Genomic DNA, 19,770 nt, shown 5'->3' with positions numbered 1-19,770 from the left:
GCAAGTCTGGCTTCCTTGGAAAATGATATATTATGTGATCACAGACTGTCACATTCCCATTTGTTTCTGACATCTATACTGACATAATTGTGTATACAACATTGTTATTTGGGTACACAATTATCAAATAAAAAGGTATACCCTGTTTTTTTTCGGATACATATTGGAATTCTGGATTTCTTCTATTTGTCACTTGACCAGGACTCTCTTCAGCAAGTTTTTCATTTAATATTGTATTATTTTATAGATCTAGGTCTGCGGTTCGTCATAAATCATTATTATATTTTTTCTGTTACATTTAAACCACTTTTCTATATTGTACTTGGTTCAATTGCGCTATACTGGGGGTTCATAGCGCCTTACAGCGTGCATTAACAGGAGCAGTATAAACACAAAGAATGAGACACAGTACAAAACAAGGAGAAGGTTTATAAACATTGATGCATCAGCAGCCACAACACCTAAATCAGCAGCAGGGCGGCTGAACACAAAGGTTTGATGCTGTTGTTGGCAGTGAGAACATGATGTTATAAGTGAGGGAAGGAAAAGCACAAGAAGGAAGAGGGCCCTGCTCGCTGCGAGAGCTTACAGTTGACACACGTCCTCTTGCTTGGTTGTTTTCATGTATCAGTTTATCAGACAGCCACTTCCTCCCTAGCAGTGATCACTGACTGACCGCAATTCCCCAGGAAGCCCCTGAGGTTGCTCTACAGGGTACGCGACTTTTCTAGGCTTGGTGACTGCAGACAGGAAATCTTGTGCTAAATAAGCACAAACATAATTTTATTCTAATGGCCCGAGAGGCACTGACAGACCATATATAGTATATGGAGGTTCTGGATGTCAGTAACAGGGACTGCAGACCACAGAGAGAGGCACTGACGGACCATATATAGTATACAGAGGTTCTGGATGTCAGTGACAGGGATTGCGGACCACAGAGAGAGGCACTGATGGACCATATATAGTATATGGAGGTTCTGGATGTCAGTAAAAGAGATTGCGGACCACAGAGAGAGGCACTGATGGACCATATATAGTATATGGAGGTTCTGGATGTCAGTAACAGAGATTGCAGACCACAGAGAGAGGCACTGACGGACCATATATAGTATACAGAGGTTCTGGATGTCAGTGACAGGGATTGCGGACCACAGAGAGAGGCACTGATGGACCATATATAGTATATGGAGGTTCTGGATGTCAGTAACAGAGATTGCAGACCACAGAGAGAGGCACTGACGGACCATATATAGTATACAGAGGTTCTGGATGTCAGTGACAGGGATTGCGGACCACAGAGCGAGGCACTGACGGACCACAGAGAGAGGCACTGACGGACCACAGAGCGAGGCACTGACGGACCACAGAGCGAGGCACTGACGGACCACAGAGCGAGGCACTGACGGACCACAGAGCGAGGCACTGACGGACCACAGAGCGAGGCACTGACGGACCACAGAGAGCGAGGCACTGACGGACCACAGAGAGCGAGGCACTGACGGACCACAGAGAGCGAGGCACTGACGGACCACAGAGAGAGGCACTGTTAAACTACTAATAATATTGTATCTCCGCTTGGAAAGAATCCTCCCTTCTGCTGCAGAAGAGACGGACGGACTTTCAAAAGTGTACAGTAAATATAAAATGATTCCAAACAATTGTGGGCAGGGAGGAAAACACACAAGCAGCCAATATACAAAGCATTGCCAGCTGACAGTACTGCTATTATATTACAGCATCTGTGCTATATCTCAGGTAATCACAGGAATCTCTGTAGAAGAGGCATATGGGGAACAGGTCATGTATTATCGGGAATATCTATGAGTTTACGTGTACAGTACAATAAATTTAATTAACATATTTACAGTTAAATGTGCTGTCTTGAGGATCATGCAAATAAAGTAAGTCTGACCACTGCAAGACAATATATGTAAAAATACAAAAAATTTAAATCTATACCCATATAGAGAAGTTTTCAGTGTTTCCCAAACTCGGTCCTCAAGGCACCCTATTAGGCTTTAAGGATATCAATGCTTCAGCACAGATGATTACACTGACCTAGTTATATATATATATATATATATATATATATATATATATATATATATACACACACACACACACACTTATATATATATATTTATATATTTATATATATACGCACCGTACACACTAGACGATTTTTTTTGCATCATTTGGAGGATTTCAACACATCGGAGCGACAAATTGTGCAAATCGCGCAGTGTGTACAAACGATAGCCATTCTGATGCGCGGTCCCGCGGGTCGTTGGTTGCATCCTCCGATCTTCCCTACATGCAGGAAGATCTGGCAATCTCGTTAAGACCCTATATCTATAATGATCTATAGCGTTAGGTCATTGGTCAAATTGCACAATATCGTTTGTCCGGGAGCTCCGGGGAGTTCAGGGGAATTCGTTGACGACATTGCACCGTTTGCAGGTCATCTAGTGTGATGGGACTTAAGTCACCTGTGCTCAAGCATGGAAATTCTTAAAACTGGGATTGTTAAAGTGCCTACATGAACAAGTTTGATAAATACTGTAATGAATATAATATATATATTGTTCTCTAATTCATATAAAAAAACTCTGCAAAAGAAAAGAGAGTGCTTCTATGGCAGAGGCGCCATCTGTGCAACATCCAGCAGGAAAAGAGAAGATACATTATATTGGAGGTGCAAACCTTCCATTCAATAAATATAGGTCAACAAAAAGGGCCACTTACCCGTCCATAAGGAAACGTCATCCAAACTTTCAAAGAAGGCTTTAACCCAATCACGAGTATCTGCAGAAGTTACAAGGAGACGCATTACCAAACCGTTTACATGGGATGCAGATCAAGCTACTAAAGGGGGGGGGGGTTTCAGATAAAAGAAAATTAACCACAATGTGATTTTTTTTTTCTTCTTAATTAAATTTTTTTTTTTTTTTTTTTATAAAAACCACAAATAAATGCTTATCGCTTTGGCATTAATTCACCTTTGCAAAAAAAAAAGCAGGATTCTACTTGTTGGTTTCAATAAAAAAAAAAAAAAAAATCTGCTCTACATTTTGCAGTCTATATTCAAACGCTAACTAAGTCTAGTAATAATAAAGTACCCCAACTAGACCTAGTGTAAAGGGTTAATTGTCTGGTGATTACACTGATCAGCAGACATTCAAACTAGGTGCCCCAGCAGAAGTTAATAGAGGCGATTGCTGCACCCATGTCTCAAGGTGCCAGGTTTGGGGACTTAAAGAGACCTACAGTCCCACCCCCCACCCCCTATTCCCTAACATAAATTTTTGTTTTTACTTTAAAATGATGTCAGCGTGCCGACATCACCTCTAAGACGCACGCAGCTCCCCAGCCCCTATCAGTGATTAGTGCTGGTGTGTGGAAGATAACGGATTATGTGTGGGACTCGTCATCTGCAATTTTAAAGGTATAAGCAGGTGAAGGGTCCCAAGCGAAGGTGTTATTTTTTTTTTTTTTTTTTAATGAAACAGAAATAAGTATCTTTAGTGCAGATATGGTACAAACTAGGGGTGTGCACCGGCCACTTTTCGTGTTTTGTGTTTTGGTTTTGGATCTGGATCTTTCTTCGTGTTTTGGATCTGGATTGGTTTTGCCAAAACCACCCTTCCGTGTTTTGGGTTCTGGGTTTTGTGTTTTGGATCTGTATTTTTTTTAAAAAAAGCATAAAAACAGCTAAAATCACAGAATTTGTAGGTTTTTCTGCTCCTATGCTATTATTAACCTCAATAACCTTAATTTCCACTCATTTCCAGTCTATTCTGAACACCTCACACCTCACAATAGTGTTTTTATGTCCAAAACGTTGCACCGAGGTAGCTGGATGACTATGCTAAGCGACACGAGTGGGCGGCACAAACACGTGACCCATCTAGGCGTGAAACTGCAGTGGCAGACAGGATGGCAGTTTGAAAAACTAGGCCCCAAACTGTACATAATGCAAAGAAAAAAAAGAGGTGCAAGATGGAATTGTCCTTGGGCCCTCCCACCCACCCTTATGTTGTATAAACAGGACATGCACACTTTAACAAACCAATCATTTCAGCGCCAGGGTCTGCCACACAACTGTGGCTGAAATGATTGGTTCGTTTGGGCCCCCACAAAACAAGCTGGCAATTAATGTGTCCCTGCACAAACTGGCTCTATGGAGGCAAGATGTCATCCTCATCCTCCTCATCCACCGATTCCTCACCCTCTTCAGTGTGTACATCCTCATCCTCACAAAGTATTAACTCGTCCCCACTTGAATCCACCACCACAGGTCCCTCTGTACCTTCTGGAGGCTGGTCTCCCTGGAAGAGCTGATAATTCATTTTGATGAACATCATCTTCTCCACATTCTGTGGAAGCAACCTCCTACGCCTTTCGCTGACAAGGTTCCCGGCTGCACTAAACACTCTTTCGGAGTACACACTGGAGGGGGGGCAACTCAGGTAAAATAGAGCCAGTTTGTACAGGGGCCTCCAAATTGCCTATTTTTCCTGCCAGTACAGGTATGGACTGTCTGCCATGCCTACTTGGATGCTGTCACCGATGTAATCCTCCACCATTCTGTCAATGGTGACAGTATCATATGCAGTGACAGTAGACATGTCAGAAATTGTTGCCAGGTCCTTCAGTCCGGACCAGATGTCCAAACTTGGTCCTGCCTGCCCTGCATCACCGCCAGCGGGTTGCTTAGGATACCTAAGTTTTTTCCTGGCAGCCCCAGTTGCAGGAGAAAATGAAGAAGGAGCCGTTGACGTGTCACGTTCCGCTTCAGCTGACAGTGTGTTCACCAGCAGGTCTTTGCACCTCTGCAGGCTTGTGTCGGCCGGAAAGAGAGACACCACATAGGCTTTAAACCTAGGATCGAGCACGGTGGCCAAAACGTAGTGGTCTGATTTCAACAGATTGACCACCCTGGAATCCTGGCAAAGCGAATGAAGGGCTTCATCCACAAGTCTTAGCTCCCCCTTCACTTTCTCCAGCTGCTTCTGCAAAAGCCTGATGAGGGGAATGACCTGACTCAAGCTGGCAGTGTCTGAACTGACTTCACGTGTGGCAAGTTCGAAGGGCTGGAGAACCTTGCACAACACGGAAATCATTCTCCACTGCGCTTGAGTCAGGTGCATACCCCCTCCTTTGCCTATGTCATAGGTGGATGTATAGGCTTGTATGGCCTTTTGCTGCTCCTCCATCCTCTGAAGCATATAGAGGGTTGAGTTCCACCGCGTCACAACCTCTTGCTTCAGGTGATGGCGGGGCAGGTTCAAGAGTGTTTGCTGGCGCTCCAGTCTTCGGCACGCAGTCGCTGAATGGCGAAAGTGGCCAGAAATTTTTCGGGCCACCCAAAGCGTCTCCTGCACGCCCCTGTCGCTTTTCAGAAAATTCTGCACCACCAAGTTTATTGTGTGAGCAAAACATGGGACGTGCTGGAATTTGCCCAGATGTAATGCCCGCACAATATTGGTGGCGTTGTCAGATATCACAAATCCCCAGGAGAGTCTAAGTGGGGTAAGCCACTGGGCGATGATTTCCCTCAGTTTCTCTAAGAGGTTGTCGGCGGTGTGCCTCTTACTGAAACCGGTGATACACAGCGTAGCCTGCCTTGTAACGAGCTGGCATTTCTGAGATGCTGCTACTGGTGACGCTGCTGCTGTTGCTGCGTAAGGTGATACATCTACCCAGTGGGCTGTCACAGTCATATAGTCCTTAGTCTGCCCTGTTCCACTTGTCCACATGTCCGTGGTTAAGTGGACATTGTGTACAACGGCATTTTTCAGGACACTGAGGACACTTTTTCTGACGTTTCTGTACAGTCTCGGTATCGCCTGCCTAGTGAAGTGGAATCTAGACGGGATTTGGAACCGGGGACACACTACCTCCATCAATTGTCTAAATCCCACTGCACTAATGGCGGATACCGGACGCACGTCTAACACCAACATAGCAGTCAAGGCCTCAGTTATACGTTTTGCTTCAGGATGACTGCTGTCGTACTTCATCCTCCTCGCTAAGGACTGTTGGAGGGTCAATTGTTTAGTAAAAGTAGTGGTGTTCCTACTTCCTCTCTGGGATGATGAACGACTCCCAGCAGCAGCAACAGCAGCAGCGGCAGCAGTAGGCGTAGCAATGCAGGATCCTCCGGGGAATCCCGGATAGGAGAGTCAGTCATGCCAGTGACATGGCCTGCAGGACTACTTCCGATCCTAACTAAGGAGGAAATTGACGAGGAGGGAGTTGACGGTGTGGTTTGCAGGCGCTTGGATACAACAGGACAACGGGATTTAGGTGTCCCTGGACTGCTTACGGTCTTAGCCAAAGTTTCTGAACTTGACAGTAACTTTTTATGAACGCGCTGCAGGTGCCGTATAAGGGAGGATGTTCCTAGGTGGTTGACGTCCCTACCCCTACTTATTTCACCTTTACATATGGTACATATGGCAAGACAGTTGTTGTCCGGATTTGGATAGAAATATTGCCAGACCAAAGAGGTGGAATGTTTGGTCTTCTGCCCAGGCATGACCGTGATGGGCTTTTTCATCCCACGGACAACAACTGTCTCCCCCGGAGCCTGATTTAAACAAACCACATCACCATCAGAATCCTCCTCGCCAACTTCCTCCTCAGCGCCAGCTACACCAGTATCCTCATCCTGTTGTACTTCAACAGTGACATCTTCAATTTGCATATCAGCAAGTGGACTGTGGGTGCTCCTTTCAGCACTTGCAGGGGGCGTGCAAATGGTGGAAAGAGCCACCTCTTCCCGTCCAGTGCTGGGAAGGTCAGGCATCGCAACCACCACCACACTTGGACTCTCCTTGGGGATTTGTGATATCTTCTTAGAAAGCACAGTTCTTCGCTGTGCTTTTGCCAGCTTAACTCTTTTGATTTTTTTAGTGGGAGGAGGGCTTCCATCGTCATGTGAAGCTGAACCACTAGTCATGAACATACTAGGGATCGACCTTAGCCGTTCCTTGCCACTCCGTGTCGTAAATGGCATATTGGCAAGTTTACGTTTCTCTTCAGCTGATTTAAATGTCTTTTTCAAGGTCATTTTCCTGAACTTTGCCATTTGGGATTGTATGTGCCCTCTACTATGACATTGGGCATCGGCCTTGGCAGACGACGTTGATGGCATGTTATCGTCTATGTCATGACTAGTGGCAGCAGCTTCAGCACTAGGAGGAAGTGGTTCTTGATCTTTCTCTATTTTATTTTTATCGGAGAAAGTTTGGTCCTCCATTTATGTTATATCGATTTGATATATACGTGCGGCTAAACACAGAAAATAATTTTTTTTTGGGTTTGGACTGGAGTGTACTTTGTGGGTTACAGCACCCTTTAACGGTCAAGCCAGCCGGCCCTTTACTTATGACACAGGCGCACGCTTGGCACTACTTTGTTGATGCACGTGCGGCTACTGCGCACACAATTCACAAACACAGAAAATAATTTTTTTTTGGTTTGGACTGGAGTGTACTTTCGGGGGTTACAGCACCCTTTAACGGTCAAGCCAGCCGGCCCTTTACTTATGACACAGGCGCACGCTTGGCACTACTTTGTTGATGCACGTGCGGCTACTGCGCACACAATTCACAAACACAGAAAATAATTTTTTTTTTGGTTTGGACTGGAGTGTACTAACGGGGGTTACAGCACCCTTAACGGTCAAGCCAGCCGGCCCTTTACTTATGACACAGGCGCACGCTTGGCACTACTTTGTTGATGCACGTGCGGCTACTGCGCACACAATTCACAAACACAGAAAATAATTTTTTTTTGGTTTGGACTGGAGTGTACTTTCGGGGGTTACAGCACCCTTTAACGGTCAAGCCAGCCGGCCCTTTACTTATGACACAGGCGCACGCTTGGCACTACTTTGTTGATGCACGTGCGGCTACTGCGCACACAATTCACAAACACAGAAAATAATTTTTTTTTTGGTTTGGACTGGAGTGTACTTTGGGGGTTACAGCACCCTTTAACGGTCAAGCCAGCCGGCCCTTTACTTATGACACAGGCGCACGCTTGGCACTACTTTGTTGATGCACGTGCGGCTACTGCGCACACAATTCACAAACACAGAAAATAATTTTTTTTTTGGTTTGGACTGGAGTGTACTTTGGGGGTTACAGCACCCTTTAACGGTCAAGCCAGCCGGCCCTTTACTTATGACACAGGCGCACGCTTGGCACTACTTTGTTGATGCACGTGCGGCTACTGCGCACACAATTCACAAACACAGAAAATATTTTTTTTTTTGGTTTGGACTGGAGTGTACTTTCGGGGGTTACAGCACCCTTTAACGGTCAAGCCAGCCGGCCCTTTACTTATGACACAGGCGCACGCTTGGCACTACTTTGTTGATGCACGTGCGGCTACTGCGCACACAATTCACAAACACAGAAAATATATTATTTTTTTAGCACTTGGGGGGAGCACCCCTGATGGACAGAGCACCCCCTGGACAACACTACAGCACTCCTTTAGGACTGGGACACTGCACAGGACTTTGGAGTGGACACAGCCCCTATGGAGAACTGACTGCACAACACAGTCCAGCCAGCCCCTATGGACTTTGAAGTAGTGGACACAGCCCCTATTAACAACAGCAGCACAGCACAACACAGCCAGCCCCTATGGACTTTGAAGTAGTGGACAACAGCAGCACTACACTACACTACACTACACAGCCCTAACTCCCACCCTCCCTCTTCACTGTCCACAGCCGAGTGAGAAAATGGCGCCGACGCGGGTACCTTATATAGGATCCAAAACCCGCGAGACTCGGAAGGCGGGATGATGACGTTTTGCCTCGATTTCAGATCCGAGTCAGGCGGGAAAAGTCGAGCCTGACTCGGATCGGACTCGGATCGGGGGGGCTCGGGGGGGTTCGGATTTCAGAAATCCGAACCCGCTCACCCCTAGTACAAACATACAATGAAAGATGTCTCCATACTGTTTGAAGTTAAACCTTTAACCTACAAACACTGGAAGCACATGGTCACAATCACAGGGCTTAAGTGGCAAAAAAATAATTGCATTTTGATCCAAACCTATACAGCGGTGTTTGTACATGACGGCTTGTTATACATGTACATGACGGCCTGTTGTACATGACGGCCTGTACATATGGAGTACGGTAAGCGGATATGGGCAGCACAGATGGTGTAATGGTTAGCGTTACTGCCTCACAGCAATGAGGTCATGGGTTCAATTCCCACCATGGCCCTAACTGTGTGGAGTTTGTATATTCTCCCTGTGCTTGCGTGGGTTTCCTCCGGGTACTCCGGTTTCCTCCCACACTCCAAAAATATACTGGTAGGTTAATTGGTCCCCCCCCACAAAAAAAAAAATTAACCCATGTTTGTGTGCATGTGGTAGGGAATATAGAGTGTAAGCTCCACTGGGGCAGGAACTGATGTGAATGGCCAAATATTCTCTCTGTAAAGCGCTGTGGAATATGTGTGCGCTATATAAATAACTTGTAATAAATAAATAAAATACCTTGGTTAAGGAAGCCATGGCCAGCAGAGAATACTGAGTAATCGGATGATCTCGCAGCTCGGCCTTTGTGTGAAGGGGCTCAATACAGCAAACTTCCCCCTTGGATCCACTGAACAGACACCTAGATTCACAGGTCCTCACTCCCATCACTCGCCTGCAGGAATAGGAGACGTGTGCTTTATATCAGACAGCTGTACAAAGCAGATCGCCGTGCCAAAATACAGGCTCACTTACAGTATTTAGTACAGTACAGTATTTACACAGGACGTGTCTCACTCGCAGTGAGGGCCTGGTCACAGGCATTGACAGGAGAAGCTGAAATTCCAGGCTCTGCACTCAGGTATAATCATATGACATTGGACTAAGGGCCTGATTCAGACCCGTTCGCTAGGGTGCGTTCGCACGTAGCCTGTCAATGTTTGCAATCTGCGCATGCGTACAAGAGGCAGTGCGCGTGCGCCAACTAGTCCATGCGTTCGGAAGCGCTCGCATCCTGTACATAGACACAAGCATGTGCCGTTTGGTCGATGGTAACGGTGTGGTGGTGCGAACGCAGGAGTGTCTGTGCACGCCGTTTCTGGGGCGTGTATAATTAATACGCATCGTCGGCATACACGTCACATGGCTGAATTACACACCGCAGTGCTTGCGGTAGGGTATGGTCAGCCACAAGTGCTGCATATGGGTCCGATGTCAGCCGATGGTGCCGATTGTTCAATACACTTCCTGGAGATGACGTGTGTTACTAAGGAAAAGTCGGTGTTTTGTGTCAGGCTGGTGGGAGTCTAAAAAATACCGCAATCACACGGCAAGACATAGTGGGCGTACTAATGTCTTGCTAACGATCGCGGGATTTGCATACTCTGGCTGCTGACAGCTGAGTGCGAACACAGCCTAGCGAACGGGTCTGAATCAGGCCCCAAGATCGTAGCGCCTTAACACTTCCAATTAATAGATAGAAAAACTGGTCAGACACCTGTTTATTTCCAAAATGTCACATTGGCTGGCCACATAGCACCATCTAGTGCCCACATGTGTAATTACACCACACACTGTAATTACACCATTGATTACAAATAGAAGACCTTTGGGGAGAAAGGTAACAAACATAATAAAATACCTACTTGAATGTCAGCTCAAACACGGATCCCCCACTGTCATTGCAGACGGCAAGAGTTGGATCGTCCGTAAACTGGAGACAGAAAGGAACGTGAGCATTACAATACTGCCACCTGTTTTCCATTGACCCTTTTGCTTAATAATCAGTTACAATCACACAATTAAAAATACGATAATAAATAGCATCTGGATGATGGCCCAGTGCAGAAATTAATTATTTCACGCAATTGTCAGAGCAAGATTCCTGCAATGTACAAAAAAACTAGTAAGTTTAAGTTTTAGGGATGTGAATAAATGATTTCTATTTCCAAGATTTTTTTTTTATATTATCGCAGCTGTTTAACAATAAAAAACAAATAAAATTATAAAAAAAAAAAAAAAAAGTCAAAATGTATTCGGCCTTGGATTCAGTGTATAGAATGACTGTCCAGCAGGGGTTTCTATAGACCTGACTGATTGCGTTGGTTAGCAGCGGGCATGCTGAGCGTTGGTTAGCACCGGATTGCGTTGGTTAGCACCGGGCATAAACCTGACTGATTGCGTTGGTTAGCACCGGGCATGCTGAGCAAACTACCATGGTTTATTAATACATATGTACCTTTATATGCAAAATGGCTGTCCCAGGAGGGTGGGCGTCCGTTATAGACCTCAAAAGTTTCCCACCGGCCAGATCCCACATTGTAATCTGACAAAAAGAAGGAAGTCACGTAAAAATTAAATACAGGTTCAAATAATTTTTTTTTTATTTTTAATGAATTTTTAAATCGGCAATAAATTGAATTGAACTCCTCAGTTGCCGAGTGTTTTTTCAGCCCCGTGCCGAAAAATGTTGGGATGGTCGTCACATTCCAACATCACTAACACTATTATTTTCAGACATTGCGTTTTCAGAAAATACAAGTAGTCTAACACTTCAGATAATATTTTACTAAAATGACCCAAAAAAGTGTTGTTGTTTTTTTTTATTTTACTAGAAAATACAACAAAGTGAACTAAAAGCAAATGTGATTTTTAAAAATAAAAAACAAAGTTTTTATAAAACACTCTTGGCAATGCATATATTTTTATTTCTTTTGTTATTTTCTGATGTCTCTAATTATATGTTGATTAAAATTGGACCCCCATTTTTTTTTTTTATATTTGACACACTTTAGGGGAGATCTGGGCTTTAGATTCACTCAAAGTTCTGGAGTGCCATCATCCTGAAGGGCAATAGAGAAAACTCTATTTATTAACTGCAATCGCACATCATACATAAGTCGTGGACCACAGTTCGCATGTTGAATAAGGGATGGGTACGGGGTGCCGGCCTGGCAGAATCCCGATGCCAGCATCCCGACAGGGTTAGGATACCGACACCTGTCGTTAGGTATCCTAACCCTCCCCCTCTCCTTAACCTAACCTCCCTCCCTAGTACCTAAACCTAACCTCCCCCTCCCCAGTGGCAAACGCAGGATTTCTAGAGGGGGGTTTCCAAATGCCTGATTTTAGAGTGAGTGTGGCCAGTCCATAAAGATGGTAGAATTAGCATTTAACCAGCTTTAATATGCGTCATACAAAGTATATTGTGTGTCATAATTCCAGCATATACAGGACCAGCAATCACTGCAACCATTTAAATTCGGCAGTAGGGCCATCCTGTCTGAGCTGAATGGTTTTATTTTAGATGTGGGCACCATTCCAGAGTATTAGAGCAAGTCCAGGAGTTTGGGGGAGCAGCAGAGGAACCTAGCACTGCCCTGAACATATATGTACATATTGGGCTCTATAGCGGCACATCCTTAACAGTGAATGTTTTCCAGATATTCTATTTGGTGCACAGGTTATTTATTACCAGCTGATACATGTTAAAAGATCCACAGATCTTTGTGATACTGAGAAGCACATACAGCACTAGTAAAATTCTATTATATTACTATTTCTATTGTGGTCACGGTGTGGGCTGGGTAGGGGGGTTTCCAGGCAGATGGAAACCCCCCCTGCGTTTGCCTATGCTCCCTACCCCCTAAACCTAACCCTCCACCTAGTGCCTACCCCTAACGCTAACCTTCCCCCTAACCCAGCTACTTACGTTCGGGATTCCCGCGGTGAGATGTAGGCACCGGGATTCTGACAGATGTCGGCATTCTGAGCACCAGAATCCCCGCATTCGGGACTGAATATCCCTGCACTACAGCTAGCATCTGTCACATACATTGCTGCAGAAGACCACACACACACACACACGTGTATTTATCCTTACCTGCCCTTTGGCAAAACCACAGAGCAGTCTGGAGCAGTCATTGTTAATACTCAAAGCTGATACGGCGCCATACTGCGCACCCACCGCGGTGCTGCCCAGACAGAGCCGCAGGGCTTGGTTTGTGTCTGCGGAAGAAGGTAAATGCGATTGTTCTGGTCAGTCAGATTTAATCACATTAAACATGAGAGCGTCAGTGAATTATAACCTTGATCGACAACTTTACAAAAGAACCTGACACTTATATAGCTCAGGACTGTAATGATGGATTTTACAATATCATATACGGATTTTCCTGTTGTATTCACAAGTCTTATTTAATAAGTTTCAAAAGCAAAGACATTAAGTTGCAGAAGCTTTTTGCAACTAGAAACTTACATTTAGTCAATTTATTGATTAATCAGCTCCAGCATACTCAATGTGATTATTGTATGTTAGAAGTATTGGGCAAATTCAGTTAAATACAAAGTTCTCCCTTATAATCCTAGGTTTTTGTACGCGAACCCGCATCAACCTGAGATTTTTGTCAGTGGAAACAGATCAACCCGGGTCCAGTGACCCGGGGATCTAACTCGGGTAGCTTGAAGGATTGGGCACAGGTCGTTCCCGTGACGCCCTGCAGTGTAAACATCCCGAGCCGGGTCACGATGCCGCGGATCGTGCCGCATGCTACCTGTTTGGCCGGCTTCAGTGGCGCTTGGAGATTACATCATCTCCAAGCGTCCACTGCAACGCCAAAAGACCCGCGGTCACTGCAGACCTGGGTCCAGTGTGAACAGTGCCGACCCAAGCATAACCCAGGTTGGCGTCACAGAGTAACTAGGGTCTGTCATGGGTCTGCTCCGGGTTGGAAACGTGTTCCAAATCCCGGGTCAGACCTGGGACTTTGGTGTAAAGAGGGGTATTAATCTTACACTGTGCAGGAGGGAAAACCATGCACAGCTCTATGGCGTGCAAGCGAAACTGAGCGAGATCACCTGGCCCAGATAACCCTCGTTACAGAAGCTCACGAGGTTCCGATGAAACCCTGCCGCTCATTGAATCTGCCTCATGGATTGTCTTCAACCTTGGCCCTCCAGCTGCTGTGGAACTCCACATCCCAGCATGCACTGTCACCTTTTTACTAAACTGTGGCAGGGCAACCTGGGATCTGTAGTTCCACAGCAGCTGAAGGGCCAAAGGTTGAAGACCCATGAGGTTGAATAAGAAAAATAAAAGTATTAACCCATGATGTGCCATCTAACCAGTGCAAAGCAGGGGGTCACTTCTGACTATTCTTCGGCTAAATACTTATCTAAATACTTATGAGCATTTCTCATATACTCTGTGATGACACAATACAAAGCACCTAGATGGTATACCAGTGTTTCCCAACTCCAGTCCTCAGGGACCCCTAACAGTGCATGTTTTCCAGATCTCCTAGCGAGTTGTCAGGTACATCCGTCACTGTCAGACATTTTAGGAGATCCACAGGTAGTGCTAATTATTTCACTTGTGATACTGAGGAGACCTGTAAAACATGCACTGTTAGGACTGGAGATGGGATATACTGGCATATATTATACACCAGTATTTCCCAACCTCGGTCCTCAAGGCACACTAACAGTCCAGGTTTTAGTGAAATCCATGCTTGAGCACAGATGGTTAAATCAATATAACTGAGGTAATAATTAAGACACTTATGCTCAGGTATGGCTTATCCTTACAACCTGGACTGTTAGGTGTGCCTTGAGGACCGTGGTTGGGAACCTCTGTTATACGCTATGAAGAGTCTCAATACATAGAACCCAGATGTGGACCATAACAAGAGAATGCCAAGTCCTCGCTGTCTACTGCTGTACAGTGCACAGGGATAAAGGAACGACGTGCTCTGACCAATAAGATACAGTAATATGTTTCAGGTGAATGGCAGGTGATAGGGGAGATGTCTCCTAACCACTCGGCCACCCGTTGTCATCATGGACATTTGTGGGAGTTTTGGATCAGCTCACAGATGCCTACAGCAGACCCTCCAACATCACCCCTTCAAGCTTGCACAAAATGCTCTGCTCCTGGACTTCCTAAGATTGCAGTCAGCTGCTGAGGTAATTAATTGATGAGGAGGGTGTTTCAGCACAGGTGCAATCAGTCCAGGAGCAGAGCATTGTATACCTGGGGGAAGGGGGTCCTGTTGGACGGCACTCTCCTATGAAATATTAATTTGAGTTTGAAAGTGGGGAAGTAACACCCTGCACTGTACCAAACATCATGCTGCACAACTGTTTGCATGCAGAACATCATCATACTGTACCTTTGCCTTCTCAGTTCCATGAGGTCAGGAACAGGGACAGAAAGAAAAAGTTAGAGATCATTAGAACCTGAGCTGATGGGTCAGATCTCCCAGAGACAGCAATTCATCTCAATGATCAGTATGTCCCCAATGTAACGATGGCTGAGGGAAAATACAGCTTATGCTGTAACAATGTCACTGGCTCCTAGTGGCCCCATTCTCATGAACACTGTCCGAGACCAAAACAACCGGCTTCACTGGGGATGGCAGAAAGCTGTAGGCACACATAGGTAGCATTGGGGGCACAGGAATAACTGGGGCTATGGGCCGGTCTGCAAATTAGCATAGATCGATGATGCAGGCGCACAGTACATACATCACTATTAGTGTGAATTCTGCATTTGGACGTATGTGCAGTAAAACAGACTTGCTTGCAACTCGGCAGCCTCCGGAGTGTGCCCCCGTAGGGGTAGGAACTGAGAACTCTTGCAGCCCCCATACAATACTGCTGGTGTACTATATATCAGCCGTGACTTGCAAAATGATTCTCACAATGGTGCGGGAGTTGGGTCATTCCGATCATAACTAGGGTGAAGTCCTCGCTAAAGCATGTATGGAGTAGTAATCACAGATGGCACTTTCACCTTCTCAGAGACGTTCTCAGGCACAATAGTTCAAAATGAATGGCGCCTTGGTGTAAGAAGCCTCTGCGAGCCTTGGAACCCTCATCATTCTTGGGTGGACTAGGGATGAGGAGCCTGGGAGGAGCAGGCACAATCGCTGCACTTACAGGAGATGCAACGAGCTGAACTTATCAATCAAGAATATGATGAACGGTATCCAAGGGATGGGAGAGAACCTGCAGAATTGAATCAGTTGGTCCTGAATCGATTTCTGCTTCTCAACCATTCCCACAAGGTGCTGCAGCAGATCCCTAAGGCATGGAGACCCAGCGGAATCCATGGTCAGGCAATACGGTCACATATTAGGGTACGGCGGCCGAGGACCATCCGTTGCCAACAAAGGTTAGCACTGGCAGAATATAGGCACCCCTGGCATTCACTAACGAAGTTTGGGCTTTACTACATGCAATCCAGGGGACGCAGGCCTCAGATATGCCCCTCAGTGTAATGAGCTGGTATTAGTAAGATGGTTGGTATACAAAGTGTGGTACGAGATCAGTCATCAAAAGAATAGTCCAACAAGCAGAGGAACCTTGGACAGCGCAGCTTTATACTCTGTCACCGAGAGGAGCGCAGATGGCGTTAGAAGTCACCTGACAGCAGGACCACCACCCACTCACCCCTATACATCACATCAGGATCCGGTTTATAAACAGTACAACGCTAAACTGTGAATTAAGCTGGGTACACATTTAATGATGTGTACCCAGCCGATGTCGTGAGGGGCGGTGCGAGAGCAGGGGCCGTGCTGCATTCGGCGGCATGACCCTCGCTAACGATGTTGCACGTCAGACCAGCATGCAGGTCCATCGGGCGATGTCGCTGACGGCGCATCGTCAGCAACATAGAGGATACACACTAAGACCAGTGGTGTCAAACTCGGGCCCTCCAGCTGCAGTGGAACTACACATCCCAGCATGCAGTGCCACAGTTTTGCTATTAGGGCATGCTAAAAGTGTGGCAAGGCATGCTGGGATATGTAGTCCCACAAAAGCTGAAGGGGCCTAAGTTTGACACCACTGCACTAGACGATGTGACCGATATGTAGACAGATCTGGCCGGATCGAACAACATATTGTCTAGTGTGTACCTGGCAAAATAGTAAAAACATCCGAAAATAATTGCGTCCATTTAATAGAATGAAAAAAAATCAGCTTCACCTGGAAAGAAGTCAGTAGTGACCCAACGCGTTTCGCCTCATAGGAAGTTTATGCATGATATCTGTTGCTGTCATGGCTGACTTACTTGTTACATCCCGACCGTGCATTTGGCGAGGTTGTTGCTAAATGTGGAGATTTTAGTCGGAAATGAACGAGATTTATTTATTTTTTTCCAGATTAATAATGAAAAAATGTAACGACACTGTTGTCAAATTAATCTCTGTTTTTGACCATATAATGCTTACCGAATATCAATGCCAGACCATGGGACGTGCCTACTGCAATCAGACTGGAAATGGCCTGAAAATTATACATGGAAATTAAGATTGGAGATAAACTTTAGACCATGTAATACCGTATATACTCGAGTATAAGCCGAGTTTTTCAGCACATTTTTTGTGGTAAAAAAGCACCTCCTCGGCTTATACTCGAGTCATGCCCGCATGGTACGCTGCTGAGTAGCGTACCATGCGGGCCGCGGTGCAGACTGTGTCACTGTGACACAGCCTGCACCGCGTGTGTAGCGCTGACCGGACGGAGTTCGGTCAGCACTACACACTGCCAAACACACAGCCGCCGGAGCCGGCAGCTGCGTGTTTGGTGTAATCAGCAGCCGCTGAGAGTCTGTCAGACTCTCAGCGGCTGCTGCTGCTCCCACTGCGGGAGCCATCTTCCGGCTCCCGCAGTGGGTAATGGGAGAGACGTCGTCATGACAACGTCTCTCCCATTATGCAAAGCGGCGGAGGAGCCTGTAGCAGCGTCGGGACCAGGAGCGGGGTTACAGGTAAGCGTTTTTTTTTTTTTACATTTCTTTCTCCTGGGGGGCTACTACCGGGGGGTACTACCAGGGGGGGATATCGCTACTGGGGGCACTACCAGAGGGGGAGGATTAATAATGGGGGAACTACCAGGGGGGATGTTGCTACTGGGGGCACTACCAGGGGGGGATTAATACTGGGGGCACTACCAGGGGGGGATATTGCTACTGGGGGCACTACCAGGGGGGGTTATTACTACTGGGGGCACTACCAGGGGGGGATATTACTACTGGGGGCACTACCAGGGGGGGATATTACTACTGGGGGCACTACCAGGGGGGGATATTACTACTGGGGGCACTACCAGGGGGGGATATTACTACTGGGGACAGTACCAGAGGGGGGATTACTACCAGTAGCTGCTGCATTTCCCACCCTAGGCTTATACTCGAGTCAATAAGTTTTCCCAGTTTTTTGTGGTAAAATTAGGTACCTCGGCTTATATTCGGGTCGACTTATACTCGAGTATATACGGTACTCATTTTAAATGGAAATTTTCATCTTTAAAAAAAAAAAAGTGTTTTTACAATTAGTCAGCCACAATCAGAAGAAAAAAAAAAAAAAAAAGACTCACTATTGCAGTGGGCAAACCAGCATCCACTTTATCCTGTAATGAGAGAACAGAATAAACATGTACTCACAATATTACTGTTACCTGCCGTCAAATTCTATGCTTCTATGTTACCTGCTGTGGACTGAACGCCCTGCTGCCGTTAGGCCGAATCTGCCTCCATGCTCATACGCATTTTAAACATAAGTTAACCACTTGCCTGGCACAAACGCATGGGAAGTGTATGTTATTTTTGCTAGTGGGCAACACATTGAGGATTAACCACTATCTACAGAACGCACCAGTGTTTGACTACAATATAATATGACGTGCTACTAGGAACTTGGCAGATGATCTAGAACAGGCCTGGCCAACCTGTGGCTCTCCAGCTGTTGTGAAACTACAAGTCCCAAGTCCCAGCATACCCTCCCACCGGTCAGCTGGTAAAGCATGCTGGGACTTGTAGTTTCACAACAGCTGGAGAGAGCCACAGGTTGGCCAGGCCTGATCTAGAAGAACGTTTGGCCAACACATACCTGCCACCCATCCCGATTTTGGTGGGACTGTCCTGCCGATCCGCGATCCCGCCCCACCCCCAGTTTGTGGGCTTTGGGATGTATTTTATTTCAAGTCAGTGGCTCCATAGCTTGCGGCAAAAAGTTTTCCTAGTAAAACTGCTGATAGGGGTGTGGCAGTGCCCCCTATGCCGCAACTGTGCTCCATTTGTGGGCTTTGCCACGTGACCGGGTCCCAATTCTAAACACCCAAATGCTGGGAGATACGCAAACATGTTTGCCAATACCTTGTGTGTAATAGTAAAATGGATTATATCATGAGCAATATGGCACCCACGCTTGGCGGTGATGTTCTTTCTAAGGGGGTCATTCAGACCCGCTCGCGAGCGGCAGGACGCTCGCAAGCGGGTCGATGTTCCCCACTGCGCATGCGCACGATGGAGGGAGCTCCGTCATGCGCATGCGCGAGACCCGGCGAGCGACGGGCTCACCATCGCTCCGGGTCTCGCACCAAAGCGTGCTGTTGATGTTGATTGACAGCACGCCCCCTTTGGTGGGCGTGCCTGCCAGACGGAGGCGTTCCTATGGGAACGCCTACCGTCTCAAGCCGGCCCCACTGACATCACTAGTGATGTCAGTGGGAGTGATTTTGGCTCTGATAGAGCCAAAATCACTCCAGGGTTTGCGGCAGCGAGACCCTACCGCAGGGTCTCCGTCGCAAGCCTGATGGTCAAGACCATCGCGACCATCATCATGGACGCTCGCTATAGCTGTGGGTGGTAACCCACAGCTATGCGAGCGTCCATGAGGACGCTCCAAAAATAGGTAGGAGGGCCCTGATTCAGAGCGAGAGCTCTGGTCAGAGCGTTCAGCTCTGAATCAGGCC

At 46.5% G+C, this 19,770-nt stretch overlaps 1 protein-coding gene across 1 annotated transcript in view; it reads right to left on the bottom strand.

Annotated features, from left to right (window-relative positions):
- VPS8 (VPS8 subunit of CORVET complex) overlaps positions 1–19,770 on the bottom strand; it is a gene marked incomplete at its 3' end in the record, with an annotated part of 119,498 nt that overhangs the window by 77,262 nt on the left and 22,466 nt on the right. The window contains exons 6-12 of the mRNA XM_088465654.1: positions 18,394–18,426; positions 17,247–17,301; positions 12,893–13,017; positions 11,249–11,335; positions 10,656–10,723; positions 9,532–9,685; positions 2,749–2,808 (exon numbers count right to left, since the gene is read on the bottom strand). Coding sequence (XP_088321780.1) covers positions 2,749–2,808; positions 9,532–9,685; positions 10,656–10,723; positions 11,249–11,335; positions 12,893–13,017; positions 17,247–17,301; positions 18,394–18,426 — 582 coding nt within the window. The remainder of the gene's footprint in view (positions 1–2,748; positions 2,809–9,531; positions 9,686–10,655; positions 10,724–11,248; positions 11,336–12,892; positions 13,018–17,246; positions 17,302–18,393; positions 18,427–19,770) is intronic.

Source organism: Taudactylus pleione, unplaced genomic scaffold, assembly GCF_031769625.1.
Source record: "Taudactylus pleione unplaced genomic scaffold, aTauple2 ptg002101l, whole genome shotgun sequence".
Classification (NCBI taxonomy): domain Eukaryota; kingdom Metazoa; phylum Chordata; class Amphibia; order Anura; family Myobatrachidae; genus Taudactylus; species Taudactylus pleione.
Note: the sequence above shows the minus strand (reverse complement) of the source record. Positions and strands in the feature narration are given on the sequence as shown.